At 36.8% G+C, this 23,050-nt stretch overlaps 1 protein-coding gene and 1 long non-coding RNA gene across 10 annotated transcripts in view; one reads left to right on the forward strand and one right to left on the reverse strand.

Moving 5' to 3' along the window:
- LOC141508900 (uncharacterized) overlaps nt 1-12,781 on the reverse strand; it is a 34,798-nt gene extending 22,017 nt beyond the window's left edge. The window contains exon 1 of the long non-coding RNA XR_012474543.1: nt 12,702-12,781. This is a non-coding gene — a long non-coding RNA (uncharacterized LOC141508900). The remainder of the gene's footprint in view (nt 1-12,701) is intronic.
- The window catches only part of EYA3 (EYA transcriptional coactivator and phosphatase 3), a 121,260-nt gene that overhangs the window by 58,817 nt on the left and 39,393 nt on the right, over nt 1-23,050 (forward strand). For 5 of the 9 annotated variants that reach the window (XM_074217953.1, XM_074217955.1, XM_074217952.1 and 2 more), the window contains 4 exons: nt 2,987-3,030; nt 13,235-13,314; nt 16,797-16,863; nt 22,843-22,979. In XM_074217953.1, coding sequence (XP_074074054.1) covers nt 2,987-3,030; nt 13,235-13,314; nt 16,797-16,863; nt 22,843-22,979 — 328 coding nt within the window. The remainder of the gene's footprint in view (nt 1-2,986; nt 3,031-13,234; nt 13,315-16,796; nt 16,864-22,842; nt 22,980-23,050) is intronic. The other 4 variants (XM_074217959.1, XM_074217951.1, XM_074217958.1 and 1 more) reach the window with 1 other exon arrangement.

Raw genomic sequence — 23,050 nt, forward strand, 5'->3', positions numbered from 1 at the left:
CCTCCATCCTATTCCCTCTGTCCCCATTTATTCTCTCTCCTTTCAACCTGTTCCTTCTCGAAAGTGTTTTGTATCTGACTGCCCCTCTTACCTCCCTTCTGTCATTTATCCCTACCCCCTTTCTCCCATCCTTTTCCTCTCCTACTTTCTTCTAGTGTCCGATTGACTTCTTTACCCAATTGAGTGTATGTTACTTCCTCTCTGAGCCAGTTTCAATGAGAGTTAAGACATCTTACTCCTTCTCACCTCCCCCCCTTTCACAACTCCACTGCAAAAGCTTTTTTTTATTCCTTACTCCATTCTACCTTGCCCTTTTCCTTTCTTTTAGTACATTACCTCTGAGTATGGGCAAAGCAACAGAGTCCTGCCCTTAGTATTAGCAAAGAGACCCCTGTAGTCTCCTTTTGATCTCCTTACCATCCTGTGGCTTTGAGTCTGCTCATCTACTGGAGTCTGGTCTTCGCTGCTGAGGCCTGTGCTGAACCGGGCTCCACTCTCACCCTTGTAGGACAGAATTTTCCTGCTGACTTTCTAAGTTGTCCTTGATAGTCTTTGGGCTGAGAGGTTTGCAAACCACCACTGGGTTCACTCTCATTTGACCCATGCTATTCTATGCTCCTCTCTCATCTTGGTGCAGCAGACTCTTCCCACCTGATCTTCTGAGTTGCCTTGGTTTGGAAAATTGTTTCACTCACTTTTTTTTATTGGTTCTGCCACTCTAGAATTTAGTCAGAGTCTTTATTCATTTATTTTTTGTTTGTTTATTTATTAATTAGGTTTTGCAAGGCAATGGGGTTAAGTGGCTTGCCCAAGGCCACACAGCTAGGTTAATTATTAAGTGCCTGAGGCAGGATTTGAACTCAGGTCCTCCTGACTCCAGGGCCAGTGCTTTATGCACTGCCCCACCTAGCTGCCCCACTTTGATTCATTATTAACAAAAAAAATTTAAGATGACAGTATGACTTAATAGTAACTTAAAGCAGAATGGATTTTATCAGTCTTTCTTGATATACTAATACAGGTTTATCATTTTATATTGGTAGCATATACTCCTTCATTAGAATCTTCTACCAGAGAACATAACCACTTGTCAGTCTTTTCTGTTCTGCACTAGATGACTTTGGAGGTTCTTTCTGTCTCTGCCCTTCTGTAATTTGTTATGTTTTTGTTCATTTGTATAGTTATTACTGTAAAGTACAATCATAGGTTCCCATTGTAGTAATTTTAAATGTATTAAATGTACTAAAATTTAGCCTGTATCATTGCTGAAGAAAGGAGAAAATAGACTCTTGAGCTGGAAAAATCCTTAGGACTCATCTAATCTATGGTAAAGGTTATAGAGGCACATTTTTGTCTCAGTAGAAGCTGGGATATTCTAGCAGTTAGAACTGTTCAGTAAATAGAATGGCCTCCTTCAGTATTGAATTAGTGTCTCATTCCTGGAGGTGTTCATAATATGACAACAAACCTGTAGTGTTAGAAAAGAGATTTTTACTTGAGGCTGAGCATTGGAAATGGACTCTGAGGTGCTTCTGCTTGAAATCAGCCTTTTTTTTTGCTGTGTCATAAGGTTAGGTAGACTCTATTATCAGGAAGACCTTCAGAGTCCATGAATGAATTTGTTGAAGAGAAGGAATTAAAGCATATGGTTGTCAAAATATTTCCTTTATGATTTTCTTCACACTGTAAGATGTTGGCTAAGTGCTTTTGTTAATGTCCTCATTCGGCAACTACTTAATAAAAATATTTATTAAGTGCCTATTTTGGAAGAGAGTCTTTGCTTAGCTCTTGAGAACAAAGACAAAACATTACAATTCTTGCCCTTTATGCTAATGCTCTGCAGTTGTCCTGTCAGGAATAAACATTAACTTGATTTTTAAAAACTTTCAAAATGTGAGGCAAGATCTGTTGATTTAATTTTTTTAACTTTAACTTTGGAGGGGGAAAAATGACAGTAGTTAAGGAGAGATGGGGTGCTGTAGCAAAGAGAACCTTGACTTGACTGTCTGAAGATTTGGGTTTGAACCAACTCAGTCATTGGGTCATTAATGGTCCCTTGGATGAGTCCCTGCTTCTTTTTGGGTCTCTGCTGCTTTTTCTGTGAAGTAAGAGGGTTGAACTAATTGACTTTTCCTTTTTCCTCTAAAATTCTATGAGTCCACAAGATTTAAAGTTAGAGCCCCCCCCCCCTTTTGGCAAGACTATGAGGTCAAGTGACTTGCCCAAGGTCACACAGTTATGTAATTATTAAGTGTCTGAAGTTGGATTTGAACTCAGTTCCTTTCCCCTTTCTTAGAAAATTGCAATTCTTTAGACCTTCAAGTTAAATACCTGTTTCACTTACAAATACAAAAGTCTTCTTGGATCATACATTGTTGGAGGAAACAAAGTAGTTCCTGGAGAAGGCAGCAGAGAGTCTGATTCTAGTCTTGAGTCTGTGATTGAGTCTGGGCAAATCACTTTCTCTTAGTTTTCTCATCTCTAAATTGAGTAGGGGCTCAAAGTGCGGTGGGGATGATGAATCTTTTCCAAAAAAATGATTTTTCTGGTGAAAGTTTACCTTTAAAATCAGAATCTGATGATGTTTATCCTTCATTCTCAAAGAAGACCACTGCCATCTGGGGGGTAATGCCATGACAAGCACATGAATTGGATTTGAGTGAAGAGGGACTGTGCTGAGTCATCAACTTTACTTTCTCCTCCAGAGTCATCTGTATTCCAGTGGCCAGATAAATCAGAATCAACAAAAAGCAGCATAATAATGATGATAAACTTTTTTTGAATTCATCCAAAAGTTAGAGGAACTTGTTACTTCAGTCACAGTTTACAAACAATGGGTCTAATTAAATTTATTCTCACAACAGAATCTTTTAATAAGCATATCAGTGATTGGTTTCCACCAGAAATTTACCACTGTAGTCCTTAGGTTCTCTTTTGACCAGAAAGATCACTCTCTTGGTGTGCATTTATCAATTTGTCTTTGCAGGTGAAGAAAGCCAAGATGCAAGATTCAGGAGAACAGACTTTGAGGTGCGTAAAGTTAAATTTCTTTACAATACATTCCAATCCTGTCTTTATTATTTCTGCTTTTACTACCTCTTCATGGTGTGTACTCTGATTTGGGTGGAATGATGTCACAAATATAACACTTTATTATTTAGTATCTACATTCATACTGCCAAACAACTTGGTTTAAGATGAAAATTTTTCTTCAAAATAAATTTTCTTTCCCCTAAACCTTGTTTACTGATTATCAATAGGTATATTACTTGTTGACTGTTTAATAGGAATGGCATCTATTCCAGTTCTTTTTTTATGTTTTTTTTGGTCAGGAACCATGGGTAGGGGAAGGACATTGACTAAAAAGTATATTTTATTTTATTTTTTTCTCAATTACATGTAATGTTTTCAGTATTCATTTTTTTTGTAAGATTTTGATGTCCACATTTCTTTCCCTCCTAACCTTCCCTTCTTCCTCTCCTTGACAAGCAAGTAATCTGATATAGGTTATACATATACAACTCTGTTAAACATATTTCTGTATCAGTCATGTTGGAAAAGAAGAATCAGAACAAAAGGGGGGAAAACTAGTAGAGGGGAAAAAACAAAAAAAAAATTAAAAAATTGAAAATAGTGTACTTTGGTCTGCATTCAGACTCCATAGTTCTTTTGCTGGATGTGGATAAAATTTTCCATCCCAAGTCTTTTAGAATTGTAGTTGATCATCATGCTGCCCAGAAGAGCTAAGTCTTTCATTGGAGATCATCACACAATATTGTTATTGTATACAATGTTCTCCTGGTTCTGCTCACTTCATTTAGCATCAATTTGTTCAAGTCTTTCCAGGCTTTTCTGAATCCCCACCTTATGATTTCTTATACAATAATAGTACTCCCTCAAATTCATATGCTACAATTTGTATGGACATTGCCCAAATGATTGACATCCTCTCAATTTCCAATTCTTTACCACCGCAACAAGAGCTGCTATAAACATTTGTATACATGTGGATCTTTTTCCCTTTATAATCTCTTCCAGTAGTGGTATTGCTGGATCAAAGAGTAATCAGATGGAATGCCCTTTGGGCATGGTCCCAATTGCTTTCCAGAAAGGTTGAATTAGTTCATAACTCCACCAACAATGATTAGTGTTCCAATTTTCCAATATCCCCTCCAGTATTGATCATTTTCCCTTTTTGTCATATGAGCAATGAGATGAGGTGATACCCTAGAGTCATTTTAATTTGCATTGCTCTAACTAGTAATGACTAGACTTTCTTATGACTTTAGATGCTTTTAATTTCTTCATCTGAAAAATGCACTGTTCATGTCCTTTGACCATTTATCAATTGGGGAAATGACTTATATTCTTATATATTTGATTCAGTTCTTTATATATTTTAGAAAATGAGTCTTTTGTCAGAAATGTTAAATATCAAAATTATTTCCCAGTTTTCTGCATTTCTTCTAATCTTGGTTGCATTAGTTTTATTTGTATAAAAACTCTGTAATGTAATTTCACATTTTATAATGTTCTCTATCTCTTGTTTTGGTATAACTCTTCCCTTTTCTGTAGATCTACAAAACAAACAGTTTCTTGTTCATCTAATTGACTTTTGGTCTCACCTTTTTATAACTAAATCATGTTCTCATTTCAATCTTATCTTAGATAATGTGGCTATATTTTAAATTGGATAGAAAGCACCTGGTATGGAGGTGCAGAGAAAGTTCTTTGTATATCTTTGAGGATACTGGCACAAATCTGGTCATGAAATATTTCAAAACTAACTAAAGGTTTTGCAACATATACCAAGAATACAGATATTATTAGATGGAGATAAAGGTGATCCTTAAAAATTGTTTTTAATCCTTCCATTAGTAGTATTGCAACCAATTTAGAGTTCTATTTATTCATACATGTACACACACATATATATATATGTTATATATATCATATACATATATAATATATATGTGCATGTGTGCACACAAACACACATTAGGCAAGGCAGTGGGGTTAAGTGAGTGTCTAAGGCTAGATCTGAACTCAGGTTCTCCTGACTCCAGGGCTAGTGCTCTATCCACTGCACTACCTACCCTTTTATATACTTTTTTTTTTTTTTTTTAGGTTTTTGCAAGGCAAATGGGGTTAAGTGGCTTGCCCAGGGCCACACAGCTAGGTAATTATTAAGTGTCTGAGACCGGATTTGAACCCAGGTACTCCTGACTCCAGGACGGGTGCTTTATCCACTACGCCACCTAGTCGCCCCCCCTTTTATATACTTTCTAAAATGCCTATAGTGATATTAGAACCATATGGCTTTGAAGACCAGAAAGCTCTCTGGATTCTAGAAGACTTTTAGTTCATGCACTGTCTCCTGCCTTAATTCAAGAAAGTTGTAGAAAGTACTGCCTTAAGCTACTGTCAGACACCTCCCTCCTTTTTGAGGGGCACCTCCTCTCTCTTCCCACTCCCACTCTTCATTTACACTTAATACTCAGTTATTTGTGTTAAAAGAAGTCTTTTTCTTTGGAAGACTTTGCTAGATTCTTCTTTTCCCCCACCCTATCAGGAAGAAACCAAAATGAATATATATTTAATTAGAGTCTTGATTGATAGCCTAGGAGGCTTTTTGATAATGTGCAAGACAGCTGTTATAAATGGCTCATAATTATCCAGAGTGATTAAAATAGCTTTTTATTAATTAGCTTTTCTGCAGAAAAGGACTATTTCCCCTAGTGAGAAAGGCAAAAAATTGTGACAATGTTTAGTCTCATATGCAGTTTGGAAGGCTTTTCTCCTCCCCTCTGAGCCAGCCATTGGTCTGAATTGTCAGGGTTACAATCTAATCAATACCCCCCCCCCCACCACCATTCATGCCCTGGTTATTATACTGATGAGCACAAGGGAGTATACAGTAATATATATGGACTTCATTAAGATAACTTGCTATAGTGGGAATCTTGCTATATAGGGAATCTTCAAGATCATCTGTTATGATTCTCCCATTTTTTTTTACATAAAGAAGCAAGTGGATAGAGCACTGGCCTTGGAGTCAGGAGAACCTGAGGTTCAAATCTAGCCTCAGACACTTATTACCTAGCAGCATGACTTTGGGCAAGTCACTTAACCCTACTGCCTTGCTGTGTGTGTGTGTGTGTGTGTGTGTGTGTGTGTGTGTGTGTGTGTGTACGCACTTGCAGAGGTCAGGAACCCTAGGTCAACCCATACTAGACAGAGTTAGCCTGATCTAATCTCAGGTCTAATCAGGTTGGGGTCAAATCTTTTGTTTCCCCTTTTCTCTTACATTCACATACCTGCACAATTGGCACAATAGATGCAGGCAGACCCCAGTCTTTGCAGTGCTTATATACATACATATATCTATATCTACATCTATCTACCTATCTATCCATCTTTCTATTTATCTATATCTATCTGTAGATATTTTTACTTTACATTTTATACATTTTTACACTCCTCTTACATTCTGTGAAAGCCAAAATGCCTACACTTCTCACAACAGCTTTGGTGATAGAGGCTACTTTGCAAATAAAAGATTTAAATCCAGGATCTCCAGGGTTCTGTTTAGGCTCCAGGGCCAGTGCTCTATCCACTGTGACACCTAGTTGTCCCTAGGTTTAAGTTCAATTTCTGGCATGTATTTACTATGTGACCTTAGGCACTTAATATCTCTGTGCTTTGGGCTACCCTCATAAATTGCAGAGGACATAACCAGCCTGCTTTGGTAGTGGAGATTTCCTAAGCCAGGAATTCCCTGAGCCAATAAGATCACAGACCTCCCTCTGTGCCACCCTCTGTAAACCTCAAATGGGGGTTATTAACAATTTCCCACTTCCTTTTTTTTTCCCTAGGGACTCCATTAAGTAGTGTTAGTATATAAGCTTTTATGAATACTCTGGGAATAGTATGTAAGAATAAAATGACGACAATAGGAATAGCAGAAGTGGCATTTGGTCAGAAATTGTGACCTCTATAAGTCTAGACGTTTCTTTCCTGTTTTGTGTTTCTGGTAAGTAACTTTAACATTTATGGTTTGTCTTTCTCTCAGATAACTCTTAGTTCCAAACATGTTTTCAGAATATGAAAACTACTTTGAGGCCCTTTGGAGTTATTTTTCTCTTCTCACATCCTGGGTATTGAACATTGTTGCTTCTTTGGACTGACAGATGATAGTATTTAAGATTGAGAGGAATGTTGGATATTGTTCGCAGAGAAGATAAGAACCAATTGTTCTTATTTATTGTTGTTGAGGCAGTCATAGATGTTAAGTGATTTGCCTGCCATGCAGATGGTGTATGTATGTAGGATACTTTGTGCTTTCCTTTCTTTGCATCCTTTCCTTCCCATCCTTCCTGTCCCTTTTTATCACTTTCCCCTCTCTTCCCTTCTTCTATAGTTCTTCTTTCCTTTGACTCCTGACCTCATTCTGAGAAATATTGAAACACTGAGGAAAGACTCCTAAGACAGATTTCTGGAACAAACTTTCATCTGTCCCCACCCCTCTACTTTGCCCCAACCCCCACCTCAGTTCATCCCAAAGACTGGATGTGGCTTTTCTATTTAACAAGTCACCATTTCTCTTCTGGTCTCCATGCTAATCAGTTGTCAGCAATTAGTCTCCACCCACCTGTCTCCCCCCACCTATCTCCAGATCATGGGCTTGGAGAGTCAGATGGAATCTTCAAGTTCATCTGTTAGGATTCTCCCATTTTTTTACATAAAGAAGCAAATTGTGACTTAGAAAAGCTGAGTGATTACCCTGGGACTTGAAGCATGTCAGAGCTAGAGCCAGAATCAAGGCCTTATAGTTTGCCACTCTCATTTCTTTTAGACCCTAAAAATGTCCTATCTCCTATTTCTGAACACTCAGTAATGAGTGTGACATTAATGATGGTGGTGTTGCTTCCCATTTATATAACAATTTGATGTTTGTGCAGGGAGCACCACTAGAACTGTTCTGGTCTACGAGCAGAGGAGCCAGGGCTCTATGGAAGAGGTCAGTCTGCCTTGCTGCTGCCATTCTCATTATCCTTCAAGCTGACCATGGTCTATAGTGAGGTTTATTGAACCCTTGCTTCCACCTTGCCTCCCTCTCCCTGGCCTGGACCATTATTCCCAAGGAAAGGATTTGCAACATATACCAAGAATACAGATATTATTAGATGGAGACAAAGGTGATCCTTAGCTAAAAGACTGATCCTCAGTCCCATTCCTGAGGACTTATAGTGCTTACTTCTCCAGGCATGTCTAGAAGACAAATCATGCAGCATTTACAAAATGCCAAAGGGGAATGGGGAAGAGTGTTGTGTGAACATCTCTTAAAAGATCATGCAGATTGAATTTGGGAGGAATATGGACAAGTCCTCTTTTCAAAATTAGAGCAATGTGAGTCTACATACATGATTAGATCATGAAATGGAATGAAACAAAGCCAACAAACTTACACATCTCTTAAACTTTAATTTTAGGGCAGCTAAATGGTGCAGTGAATAGAGCACTGGCCCTGGATTCAGGAGGACCTGAGTTCAAATGTGGTGTGGACACTTAATAATACCTAGCTGTGTGCCCTTGGGCAGGTCACTTAAGCCCATTGCCTTGAAAAAAAATTAAAAAACAAACAAACCAGGCACTATCCTCCCAACTTAAAAAAAAAAGTTTCATTTTAAATCTGAGTACCTGGTCTGATTACAAGAGATAGCCAATATATGCTTTTGCAGTTGTTGATATTTCAACTCCAACTTTGCAGCCTAAGAACTTAATATATTTCTGCAAATCCATTTTTATATAACTTGAAAGTCCTTGGAACTTATTGGTTACTACAAGCATAGCTTTATTTTCTGTTCAGTTAATAAACAGCTGTGCCATGAGACATTTCCCAAATACAGGCTATATGGACAAGCCTTTATTGGCACTAAGCAGATAGCAATGTCTCTCCAAGAGCAGTTCTATGAGAGATAGGGGAAAGAGTGTGGTTTTCAAGTTATCATTTGTCCTGTGTGCATTTTATGGTTGTGAATTTGATTCAGAAAAATTATGGTTAGAATCATTTTTGGTCTACAATAGATCGATAATGTTTTGGTGACTTTAGAAATTATAATTGGATGGCTATGCATATATGCTGTTATTAATTAAATGCAGGGGCTGTTTTCAGTCACAAATTATTGATCACAATTAGGCTGAACAATAGAAGTGGTTATAATGACAGAAAAAAGTTTTTGCAGTCATAGATTTTATAAATGGCATGGAATTAGTCCAACCTTGGAGAAGTATCATTTGATATAATAATTTGGCCTAATTGCATGCTAAAAATTAGTACTTTGACCTTATAGGGAGTTTGCAGTACCCTGAGGCTTTTCGGCTTGCTTAGAAATCAAGGAGTTTCACCAGCACCTTTGACCTCTAAGAAGAAAAGTCCTATCATTTTTTAAAATTTTTTCAAGATGTTTTCTTGCTTGGATGCTTGGATTTAGAGAATGGAATGGATTTGCTTGACCTTAGTTGATAATATGCTGTGATTTGAATTTCCAAAGTTGACGGACAGAAAATAATCCTATTCTGAGTTAGTGGAAGTTCAATATGCATTGTTTTTTTCTCATTGATTCTTATGAAAGACCATATTTCACATCCCAGTGCTTTGCACTATGCCTGCCTGACACTACTGTCATCAATACTTTGTTTTATTTATTGTTGTTTCTTGAAAGCTATATTAAAATTCTTTTTTTATTTAATATAAACTAAGTGTTTTAATTAAGGCTTTGTTTTGGGGGAAAATTACTCACTTTAGTTCAAATCAAATCTATGACAGCACCTTCTAGGTAGATAATATTTAGAGACAAGTTGTTCTTGATCAGTTGATGTAGAAAAATTATTTTGACTTGTCATATTTGTAGATGCCTTTTGATGAATGTATTTGACTTAAATTGAACATAAAAACTACAATGTATTCTTTGTTCATTTTTATTATATACTAAGCAAACTGATTAAATTCTTTTCTTGCCAAGTGTGCCTTTTATTTTGACTGTCTTGCTTTCCTGAAATGCCCTTTTCTTTCTGCTTTTCCATGACATTCTTCTTCATATCATGACTTGGAATATGCCTCCTTTTCTGGTAGAATCTTGTGGATTCACCTTAACCAACTGCCATGGTGACTTTTTTTTTTAACTTTATATGCTTTGTTCATTTGCATATGCATTTTAAGCCAATTTTTTGTGTGTACATTCTTCTCAGATTAAATTTTTATATCTTCCAAGGAAAGTCTTGTTTCTTAAATTGCTTCTGTCTTCTTTCCAAAGTAGCTTGTACAGGAGTTTTCAACGAATATTTTAGCAGATGGGCTGTTACATATTGGAGCATTATAGATAAATTTGAATACTCTTCACAAACTCTTTCTATAGACAACAGGATTATGGATGGTCTTAACTAGCAAGTTGCTTTAAATGTAATTGGTGCCTTATTGTTTGTTCAATTGAATTCTCTTGCTTCTAATTTTAGAGAACATAGGGATTCTTAGTAAAAATATAATATATAATATAAATTCATGTTTTTAGCATTTTGCATTTTGCAAGGCTCTTTTCCCCCCATCCCTTTGAGGTGGGAGAGAGTGCAAATATAATTGTCTTCATGTGATAGACAAAGAATTCAAGACTCAGGGAAGGTTGGTGATTTTTCTGCTTTAGAAGAGGTGATACTAACACTTGAACCCATAGCTTCTCACTCTTTATTCAGCATTCTGATCATCACACCATTCATTCTGTTTTTTGGGATATCTGAGGAAATGCAGTATTGATATTATAGATTATTGTATGTATTGTATTCAGATATCTTCTGAAGCACTCAATCTTGATTTTCTTTATAGAAACTTCTTTTTGCACTGAGTCACCGAGAACTCTGGGAAATAACACTGGGAGAAATTACCTTCAGGAACTGTTACTTTTTTGTTGATTAAAAGGAATTGCTCATTTTTAAAATTAACTGGTTTGTTGCTGTTATTTTTTAATATGCAGATAGATGTGACTGAACCCTAGAGATTTTCTGCCCAGGACTCCAGAAGAGATATGGTTCTGCTGAGTATTTTTTCCTGGACCTTTGAAAAAACTGAATTATAGTAATAGCACAGGTTGAATTTCTAGGCATCATTTAAATAGGAAATTTCATCACTTGTCATTTTCACCAAATTGACTGAAAGTGACTTAGAAAGGAATACTGTCTCATAAATTGAAAATAAGATGGAAGATCATAAGTGGAAAATGATATAGTTCAGTTACACAGCACCTTAAACAAATTTTATTGTTTTTAAATCGCCTTTTTGGCATAAAAGAAATATACTTAAATATGTATTTCTCAATATAATTGCAAAAGATTTCTTCACCTTAGAAAAAAGTCACAAATAGGATTTTTTTAAGAGCTTCCTTAGAGTTCTTAAGTATGATTCTAAAGTTCTTAAGTATGATTCTCCCCACTCTTTCCTCTTCCCTAAGATTTACAGATTTTTTAGAAGTGATAGCTACCAGTTTTACATCTCATTAAAGAATAGAGTTTATAAATCCAATCTGAAGAGGACCATGCTGAACTGTCCAAATGTTGTCTGGCATAGCAACTAACATTTACATGGTGCTTCATACTTTACAAAGTTTAAGTTTTCTCATTTGAAGAGGTAAAATTAAAAAACTTTATATTTTTGTCGGTGCAGAAAAGCATAGAAGTTGTCACAAATCGGAATGAAATACCCAGGGATATAATTTAGCTTCATGAAACAAATAAATTTGACTGAAATCAATTAAGGTAATCTGTGCTTCCATGTTTTCCTAATATACTCTTAGAACAAGACTATTAGGGAACAAATGAATTTCTTTTCATTTGTCCTTTTTGTCTCTGGGCTTTGAAATTTATGTTTGGGTTTATAGTAAAGCTCTTTGAGCTGTATGGGTACAGCTGATGTTTCTTTCTAATAGTATCTCTATATATTTTAACCTCTTATTTTCTTCCTGTTCTATTTTGTCAGAAAGTATGTAGACTGGAGATTTCTGGTCCTGTGGATACTACCCCTTCTGTTATTCTTAGAAAACCAAGATGGTCTCAACAAGATCATCTCAAGAAGAGAGAGGGCTAAGAGGGAAAGAGCAGAAGCTGAGGAAATATTGAGAAAAGTAGAAGGAAAAAAGAGTAGATAGTTGTGGGGCGGAATAGGGGAAACTTGGGGGGAAATAAACTTTATGCTTGTAAGGACTGGTATCACTAAGATCAATCTGGGTTATAGCTGCTTACTCCCATTCTAATTTTGATTCTACATGAGTCACTTTTCCTGGGAGTGGGTATGTGTATGTATGTGTTAGATCTATTTTCTATTTGATGATAACAATTAAGTAAATCTCTTTTACAGTGCTGTTGTCAGGAGGCAGGAATATTATCCCATTCATAGGCTTACTATTCTAACTTTCTTCTACTATCTTGTTATGTTTTGGGAATATAATCTGACATTTTATATATTTGATTCAGTATACAAATTAATCTTCCTGACTAGTAGACCCCTAGGTTAAAAACCCACTGACTTTTGAAACTTCTTCCTTTTCTGGGGCTTTTAAGATTCTCTTAAATGGAAAAGAAGCATTTTTAGAAATTTAAATTATATTATATAATAATTATGCTGTTACTAATTATTTAGTTATCACATACTTTACCTATTGCCAATCAGGCTGTTTTCTGGAACTTATGTATACTATCAAGACTCATGGCAGCATCTTTGGGGCACAGAACCATAATAGAATTCTGGGGAGGTCACTATGGCAACCTTGGCCTTAACTTTTCCCTGGAAGCTACAAAGAGATCCTATAATCCTGAGGGTCTCCCCTGTTACTCTGCGGAGGGGTTTCTTCTAGACTTCCAAGAACATTTTTTCATTCCATTCACAAATACAGAGAATTTCTCCTATATAGGTAAATCCCAAAAGTTTTGGGGGAGATGTACAGAGAATAAAGCATGGTCCTTGTCCTTAATTGCTTATTGTTCAGTAGGGGAGTTATGAAATATGCCCAGATAAGTAGAAAGTGTGTTAGAACAGAAGAGACTCCAAAAGAGAGAGGCAGACAGCAGTGGTCTCAGGGGATGGGTGAGGTCCCTTTCACCTGAGATGTGCAGAAGCCAGTGTTGCAGCATTGTCACTCATGTCAGTTATGATTTTCATGACTAATGACTTCATTTTGATTTCCTCCAGTCAAGTGAGCAACCCTGAAGGCAGTGATCAGAAACCTGAAACTTCAAGCCTTGCTTCAAACCTTACCATGTCAGATGAAAGTAAGTACTCACCAAACAAAAAAGACTTCAGTAGGTTATTTCCACTGGATGTTGAGAGGACTGGTTTCATTTTTCCTGCCCTACTGGATGGAGAACAAAATTTCCCAGATGTTCATGCAGTGAATTCCATATAGGAATTTCTTTCAGGTTCTAAGCAGAGGGGGACAATGTCCTAGGAATAACAGAGCTATCCTTATCTATAGCAAAGCTTTAGAGGCCTCATAAGACTTCAAAGCTAAACCTGGAACCCTAAGATCAAGCGAAAAATTTGAGACAAATTAGTAATAAACTGTCATCTTGATATCTGAAGTAGGTCTTCTGAGAATCAAAGTTTGCTTTTGCTTTGTAGTATAGTCCCCAGACTTGTAGAGTACCAAATTCCTTTCACTGATCCCCTCTATCTTCTAGCCAAGGTTATTACTCCCTTAGAAAGTCCATACACATTACAAGGCAGTAAGTCTAAAATGGAATGGAATGGAGATGCAGTTATTAAGGGCTTACTGTATGTGTGCACAGCACCATACATAGCATTTTGGATACAAATAGATCCAGATCTTTCAAGGGACTTATGTTCTAATTATAGGCTCACATGAAGGAGGATTGAGCTTCATGCCAAATTGAAAGAAAAAAATAGTTATAAAAGAAACAAGTTGGTCACTTGGTGTTACATGTCTATAATGTCTGCTGCTGGGAAAGATTCAGCTTGAGATTTCTAAGCTAAAGACAGGCTAAAACCAGTTTAGAGAGCTTCAGTAAGTCTGGTACTAGTAGTATGAGCTCACAAGACTGCCTGTGAATGGGTGAAGCAGCCCAGGTTGAAAAAAGACTTAAGTCAAAGCTTCCTTGCTACTCTTTAGTGGGATAGATACTGTGAATGATCTCTATACTTCCATGCTGGGTGAGAGAGATACTTAGTTTTGAAAGAAAGAGAGAGGTGGATACATAAACCTAAACAGCCACTTATCTTCCACCATATGACCTTTAGAAATTCTATCTCTATAGGATATTTGCTTTTCAAAATTTCTTTCCTTCACTCCAAGATAACATTTCACCATTTTACCTTAGAGCAGGGATTCTTAAAAAAAACCCCAACCCTTTTTTGTCCTGTGGACTCCTGAATCTTTTCAATTGTATTAAATAAAATACATGGGATTACAAATGAAAACCATTATGTTGAAATGCAGTTATCAAAAGTTCACAGACTCTGAGAATTCTTAACTCCTGCCCTAGAACATCTTAACCCTAGGGTCCCCTTCTATGTCTGTAATAGGCACTGTCTTAGAACTGTCTGTTTCCTGCCCTCGCCCAGTGGAAAATCTTGTCTCCTAAGATGGCTTTTATGTTCTGAATATATTTCCTCCTCCCCCTAATTCTCCAAATGACCACACCAGTCCAATTCATAACCAACCCTTAGAGGATCTCTGGTGCAGAACGGGACCCTCTTTCACATAATATTTAACTATATTCTCCTCTCTTTTTCTTTGACATTCCCATTGTATTTTTCTAGTTAATTCCTTTTGGATCATCCTGATTCTCAAGAAACTGTTCTTGAGAGCAGTGGGAAGTATCTGATTAAACCCCTGACCTATAACTCCCAGAATTTACTTTGTATTCTCTTGGATAATATCTTTGAGGCCTGAAGTAATTTAGGGGAAAGACTTTTAAAAGACTCTTAGGTAATAAATTATGGTAATGTCAGGTCTTCTGTTGAATGTGTCCTTCTACCCACGTGAATTAGTACCAGAACTGAATCAATAATAGTATTAATCATAGGCATTCAAATAATGCTTTAAGGTTTTCAGTGTACTGTATAGTGTCTTAATTTGATACTCACAACCACCCTGGGGTTCATTGTACAGTTCAACGCATAATCCATTATACAGAGGAAATTGTTAAATGATTTGCCCAGGATGACACAACACAGTATATCTGAGGTTGCATTTAAACTCACCTTTTCCTGATTTCAGGTCCATCGTGGTTTTTTTTTTTTTTGTTTGTTTGTTTTTTTTAGGATTTTGCAAGGCAAATGGGGTTCAGTGGCTTGCCCAAGGCCACACAGCTAGGTAATTAGTGTCTGAGACCGGATTTGAGCCCAGGTACTCCTGACTCCAGGGCCGGTGCTTTATCCACTTTGCCACCTAGCCGCCTCCAGGTCCAGCATTCTTGATGTCTCTGCTACCTCATTTCCTCACCTCTTAATTTCAGCCAATATGCTTCTAGTTCACATTGATCGTATTGGTCCACACCTGACCAGACTATAATCTTTCCCTGAACCAAGGGTCCTCTTGACTTCTTTAAAATCCTATATCAAGAGGCATGGCTTGGTACTTTTAGACAAAGATTTTGAACTGTTGAGGATTCTAGTAAGAGCTTGTTTTATTAATCTGCATGTAGCATGGACTTAACCTATAAGGGCCAATAGAATTTTGCTTCCTGCCACTGAGGGTGAGCATTTTGCCTTGTTTGTCCCTTACTTGAGGGTTTGCTCTCTGAGAAAAAGAAGAGTGAGGATGTTGCTAAGAAAAGACTTATCACCTGAGGAGGATCCTGGAGTTCTAGAAAGATTAATTTATCTCTGCTCTGTCTGGCTAGTTATCAGCAAATATTGGACAAATGACCTTTAAATAAGAGACTATAGCTTGTTATAGCATTGTAAACTGGAAGTCCAAAAGCCTAGGTTCTGGTCTCAGATCTGTCAGTGGTTTTCTCTGTGCTCTCATGTAAGTTCCCTTTTGGTTTTCATTTCTTCTACTGTAAAGTGAGTAAATTAACTCAGTGCTCTTTAGGGATTTTTTCCAGCTTTAAAATTCTGTGATTTGCTTAGTTATAGGGAGTACCTCAACTTAGCTCTTTGCTGATAGTAACCTGTTTTGGAGCCCTAGTTTTCCCAGTGTGTCTCCTGCCATATCATTTTGATATCCATTCAGATCAGAAAAGTTCCCACTCTTCACAAGTTGGGAGAGGCAGGTGCAATTTTAGAGCCCTTCTGTTTGCCTCTTGTCAAGACTGGCTCCCAATTGACTCATAAAGGTATCAGAGATGGCAGAGACCTTCCTGCTACCTCCTCAAGAGCAGACAGCTGCTGATTAGAGTGGGCAGTAAATGCAAACTGTGACCTTCTTAGGAGTTTGCATCTGAACATCTGGAGGGCACTGAAACCTGTGTTGCTGTGGAATGTTCCTGTTCTTGTTGCCTGTTTTACTGAACTTGTTTCTTCAGGAAAAATGCCAGAACCCAAAGGAGCCCATTCCAGCCCTCTCCTTTGCCAAGGAAGAACCATCTCTAGAGGGAAGAAATATGTTTGTGGCCCTATTTGCGCACATCTGGGACTAGAATTCAGGCTTCTTGATTTCTAGTCCACCCTCAACACTTCAGTTCTCCACCATTGTTTTCAAAAAATGTACTGAGGGATATGTAAAAGCTCCATTTGACCTTATTTAAAAAAATTATTTATATTTATCTGATGTCCTCTTTTATTTCAGTTATGACATGTACTGATTACATCCCTCGATCATCAAATGATTATACCTCACAGATGTATTCTGCAAAGTAAGTTCATTCAATATTTCCAAAATATTTCTCTGGATTTTTTTTTTTTTTTTTTACCAATTTTGCTTTGAATAATGAATTATTTTTTCCTATTTCTCTATAAGTTTATACTTCCCCAGGGATAAAGAGGTACAATGATGTTACAAGCAGACATTCTCATGAATCTATTAATCTGAGAGTTATACAGGAAAGCATTCTGTTAGTTAAGTCCTGACAGTATTAGCAATGACAGATTGTTATCACCTTTTATAACCATCTTTCCCTGAAGATCCCAAGTGTTTTGTAGAGGCTAATGAGGAGCATCAGCCCAGACCACACTTCCTTTTTCCAGCTGTCCTACATCTGGGCTGTTGACCTTTGGGAGGGAAGGTCCTTGCAGGAGAAACTAGCCTATGGTGTCCTGGGGGGAACAGTCTTCTAATAGGTCCAACTATTTGGGTATGTAAAGGACCAATCTTGGTGAAGTAGTATATTCAGAGGTGTTTGGTCCCAAGCGGATCTGCACAAAACCAGACTGACTACAAATAGAGATGAAGGGGAAATGAAGAATATGTGTCTCAGCCTTCTTCCTCAAACTGATGTGGGGGATGCTATCATGAAATAGGAAAGCATATTGAACTTTCATAGGAAGAATGAAGAGGGAAGGAACTGTTGTGATTATTAGTGTTTATGAGAAAGATCTAAACACTACCTGCCACTAGAAAGCAGTAATCCAGTTGAAAAACTTGGGGATGTTACTCATTAGGTATTTCCATAAACCAAGGGTCCTCCTGACATCTTTAAAATCATCTAACGAGAATCACAGTTTGATGTCCTAGAGGGCATAGTCTTATTAAATTTAGACAGTTTTAAAACTGTTGAGGATTCCAGTAATAGCTTGTTCTATTGATCTGCATGTAGCATGGGCTTAGCCTATCAGGTATGCTTGGAGATACTGTGCATCTTTGGGGTATGCACACTAGAGACCCTCGTTTCTTTATGTATTATGTAAAGAAAACTCCAGTTTCATTAGAATAGAAACATAGCACATAATCTGAGGAATAGTTCATAGTTTTCTTTCATTTTTTTCATTTATTCAATAAATATTTTTTCCTGCAACGCAGTGGGGTTAAATGACTTGCCCAAGGTCACACAGCTAGGTAATTAAGTGTCTGAGACCAGATATGAATTCAGGTCCTCCCACTTCACGAATAGGGCTCTATCCGCAGTGTCACCTAGCTGCCCTATTCAATAAGTATTGTTGAACATCATTGAATGGTGCATTTTTCAAATTAACCCCCTGAAATGTTATTGAAAAGTCTTTTTAAATAATTGGAAGAGAACATAAAGGAGGTCAGAAGGTAACACAGAAAAGCAAAATATCTTGAAGATTATGTATTGAATTTTTTTAATATACTTAAAAAGAAAAGCAGGATATGCCCAGTGGCAGTTTGGAGTTCTGTGTTTAGTCTACTGTTTCTGTTCTACTTTGTACATGGAAATGCTTATTTTGTTTGGTCTTAAGTTCAACAAAAATGGGTTGTTTTATTTTTTAAATTTGACCCCTCTACAACCACCAGTAAATTAACCCTTTATATTCAGTGCTTTGGAAAGGGTGAAGAGGACAACCAGGGAGCTTGTGTTTAAGACTCTCCAGGATATATTGGTCTGGTATTTTAAAGGAAATTCAGAAAAAGATCCTTCTAGATAGACTGTTCCTGACTTCTTCCTTAAGAGACTGAGATGTTTTGGTCTTAGTTGGTTTTTCTTTAGTAGCTATTTGCTATGGAATTTTACCTTTAGAAGGGTTCAGATTATGTGCCTTAAAACTTAGTGGCATAGAGTCTCACCTTAATAAATCAGTTAGTAAATATTTAAGTACCTCCTTTATGCCAGTGATGTAAGGACACAGAATAAAGCAACCTGTTTGCAAGGAGGGGGAGACAGTAAGGACAGATATCAGTCTAAGCAGCACAAAGTGAATACATACAAATACATGCAATTGACGAAATAGTTGGCAATTGGAAAGGAAAGGCATTAGCTGTTACATAGATCAGGAAAGGGATCATTCAAAAGAAGGTGCTTGAACTGAGTTTTAGAGGAAGAGGGCAACTTCATAAGCTGAAGAGAAAGGTGGAAGAGCATTTGAAATTTTTAATGTTTAAGAATCTTTAAAATTTTGAATTCCAAATTCTCTCTCTCTCTCTCTCTCTCTCTCTCTCTCTCTCTCTCTCTCTCTCTCTCCCCCTCCCTCCCTCCCTCCCCCTCCCCAAGAAGCTAAGCAATCAGATATAGATTATACATGTGCAGTAAAGTAAAACATTTCCATATTAGTCATGTTTACAAGAAAAATAAAAGAAAAAGTGAAAAGTAGCATATTTCATTCTATAGTCAATCAATAGCATTTTTTTCTCTAGTGGTGGATAATGTACTTTAATATTTGTCCTTTGAAATTGTCTTGGCTCTTTTGTATTGCTGAAAATAGCTAAGTAATTCACAGTTCCTCATTGAACAGTATTGCTGTTACTGTGTATAATGTTCACCTAGTTTTGTTCACTTCACTATGCATTGGTTTGTGTAAGTCTTTGCAGGTTTTTCTAAAATCATCTTACTTGTCTTTTCTTGTGGCACAATAATATTCCATTATAATCAGATACCACAGCTTCTAACCATTCCCCAACTAATGGGCATCCCTTTGATTTCCAATTCATAGCCACCGCAAAAAGAATTGCAATGAATATTTTTTGGTACAAATATTTCTGTTTTTTGGATGTCTTTGGGATAAAGATCTAGCAGTGGTATTGCAGGATCAAAGGGTATAGACAGTTTGATAACCTTTTGAGAATAGTTTCAAATTACTCTCTAGAATAGTTGAATCAGTTTACAGTTCCACCAACAATGCCTCAGTGTCCCAATTTTTCCCACATCTCCTCCAACATCCAGCATTTTCCTTTTTTGTTATATTAGCCAATCTCATAGGTGTGAGGTAGTATCTTAAAGTTGTTGTAATTTTCATTTCTCTGATCAATAGTAATTTGAAACATTTCATATGACTATAAGTAGCTTTGATTTCTTTGTTTGAAAACTGCCTGTTCATATCCTTTGACTGTTTATCAGTTGGGAAATGTCTTTTTATAAATTTTATAAATTTTTATAATTTTGACTCAGCTCTCTATATATTTGAGAAATGGTGGGATGGTAGCAGATTATTCTGCCACTTTTACAGATCTTGGTATGCATGAATGTCCAGGCAGATGCTCTGAAAAGCATCAGCAATGCAGAAAAGCAAGGATAACACCAGGTTGTCATTAGGTCATGCTCTAAAGTAATCATCTGGTTCTTAATTGTGATGATGATGAAGCATGGTTACATTGATGCATTTGAGATCATTGATGATCAAAGAGCAGGAAAAGTTGTTGTGAACTTCATAAGAAGATTAAACAAGTGGGGTGTAATCAGCCCCAGATTTGATACTCAATTGAAAGGTCTGGAAAATTGGCAGAATAATCTGCTACTATCCCATCAGTTTGGGTTCATTTTGCTTGCAACTGCAGCTGGCATTTTCCTTTTTGGTTATATTAGCCATGGACCATGAGGAAAAGAGACAAAACACACAGGAGGAAAAATCCAGAGTTTCTTTTTCTATGGGTATAAAACATATATACAAATAAAATGCTCCAATGGCTAAAAAAAAAAGAGAGAGCTAAACAGAGGAGTTTAAATTGGATCTCAGACATGTACTAGGAAGCCATTGTTGTTTATTGAGTAGAGGAATCACGTAATCAGGCCTTTGCAAGTATGTGATATGGATGTCCTGAATTGGGAAGAAATGCTGCAGGAAGAAAAGACAGAAAGGATGGGGCTGTTAGCTGTGTGAGTGGAGAGGAGGTATAGTATATATACACTGGATCTGCAGTTATACCCGCATTTTATGGTATTCTTTTGGAGTCATCAAAAATGCTAAGTCATATAGAGAATAAGAAAATTTATTGTTCTACAAAAAGCAACATCATTATTTAGTGTGAACAGTAAGTTTTCAGAAATTAATCTTTAAAACAAGTAAATTTGAATTATATTTCTTTTCCATCTCTGGTTTGCCCTTTTGATAGATAGTCTAATGACTTAAGAAATATCTAGATAATCAAAAGAAAAGAAAAAAGTAAGGTGTTCTGTAGACTTTTGAGAATTAACTGTATTTGCTATCTTGCTCTCTCTTTTCTCTCTATTCCTAGAAAAGACTAGACAGATGAATATATATTGCTGCTTCTTTACAGTTTGATCTAGATTAGTGGTTCTCAAACTTTTTGATCTTGGGACCCCCTTTGGATTCTTAAAATTATTGAGAGAACTCCCATCCACCATCCACCTGTAGCAAGAGCTTTTGTTTATGTGAATTAGAGCCATTATTACTATATTAGACATTTACATGTCTTAAATTATGTCTTGGCTTTATTATCAATTTAAATGCATTAGCTCTATTATTATTTCAAGAAAGGGTCTTGGTGATCTGTAGGGTCCTGGACCACACTTTGAGAAATTTTGTCCTGGATTGTACTTATTCCCTCAATTGGACTGTGAAAATTTGCTTACAATCTTCTCAATCATTAAGAGACCATCCATTTTCATCTTTTTGAAGAGGTAATATGTTATTGATATGAAGAGGTAATAACCTGAAAATTCAATTGAAGTTATACATTTCTATGACGTCCTTGTTCCTTAGGCACTAAAGAATATGAATAGAAAAGGGAAAAGGCATTTATTTTGTGACATTACTTGCTTAGGAATCTTGGCCAGAGATTGTAAACATTTTTGCAACAAAGAAAGCCCCCTGAGTTTATTTATTATTACTGATATTAACTCTTCATTTGTATATTTCTCACCCTCATATTAAGTCTTTTTCCTGTTGCTATAGACTTTCTCAAGACTTTTATCTGACTTCTCCATTGCCTTTCCCTTGGTGATCCCATTTGTACCTACAGTGTTATTCACTTCTAAATCTTTGACTTCCATTGCTATGTCTTTAACCCTGACCTTTCCTTTGAACTCCAGACTTTCATTCTTAATGTCTGTTGAATAGATTGACGTGCATGTCCTACTGACTTTAAATACAACATATCCAAAATGAAACTCATCTCCACCAACTTTTCCCCTCTTCTTGTCTTTCTTGTTTGGCAATTACGTCATTAACCTCCCAGTCACCAAGTTTCACAACCTTGGATTTGGCCCTCCTAATATCTCCATTCCTCCCTCTTCCACACTTCCCACATCCATATCACCTAATTTCATGAATTCTATCTTCAAAGTGATTCTCTTCCTTTCCATTCTTATTTCTATTACTAGTATCCACCCTACTTGAGATTTTTATTACCTCTCTTTTGGATAATTTCACTAGCCCTGAAATTGATAAACTTGCATTTCCTTCCTCTAGTTTTGCCTGTGTATATGGTTGCACTAGTCATACTAAATGGAACTGTCATTGGGTTGATCTTATAAGTTTTTCATGGCTCCCTTTTGCCAGTCAAGTAAAACTCACACTCCTTAGTATAGGGTACATTATTTATCTACCAACTGCTTTCATGCAATCTCTGCTGTTACAGAACTGTATTGTTTGTCTTCGATTAAACTCATTAAACTTCCCTGCTAATTTTCCCCTTGGGGAAATTGTACCTTTCAGTTGAAACACCATTATTTCTATTCAGCATTCATGATCTCTACCTACTCAGCTTTCTCCCCCCCCCCCTCCCCCCCAAATTTAGACACCATCTGTATGTTTTTTCTGCTTCCACAGTTTTTGTAACTCACCTCTGGCAATCACGGCCTTCCACCTGAAATTGAACTGTTTCCATGTTTTGTCTCCCATTCTTATTATAAACTTAGTGTTATATCAGCACCTTGTATCCCACATAATGCTTAACACAGTAAATATTGTTTAAATGTTTTTTGAAACCTATAGAATTGAAATGTCTAATGTAAGCAACTTTTTGTTTTTAATTTTCCTAGACCTTATGCACATATCCTCTCGGTCCCTGTATCGGAGACTGCTTACTCTGGCCAGACTCAATACCAGACACTTCAGCAGTCCCAACCCTATGCTGTCTACCCTCAGGCAACCCAAACCTATGGACTACCTCCTTTTGGTAAGGCATATTATTTAAGCAATCTCTAAGAATATTGGTGATACTTTTATCAACTCCCTCCCAAAACAGCA

This window comes from Macrotis lagotis, chromosome 1 (assembly GCF_037893015.1).
Source record: "Macrotis lagotis isolate mMagLag1 chromosome 1, bilby.v1.9.chrom.fasta, whole genome shotgun sequence".
Classification (NCBI taxonomy): domain Eukaryota; kingdom Metazoa; phylum Chordata; class Mammalia; order Peramelemorphia; family Peramelidae; genus Macrotis; species Macrotis lagotis.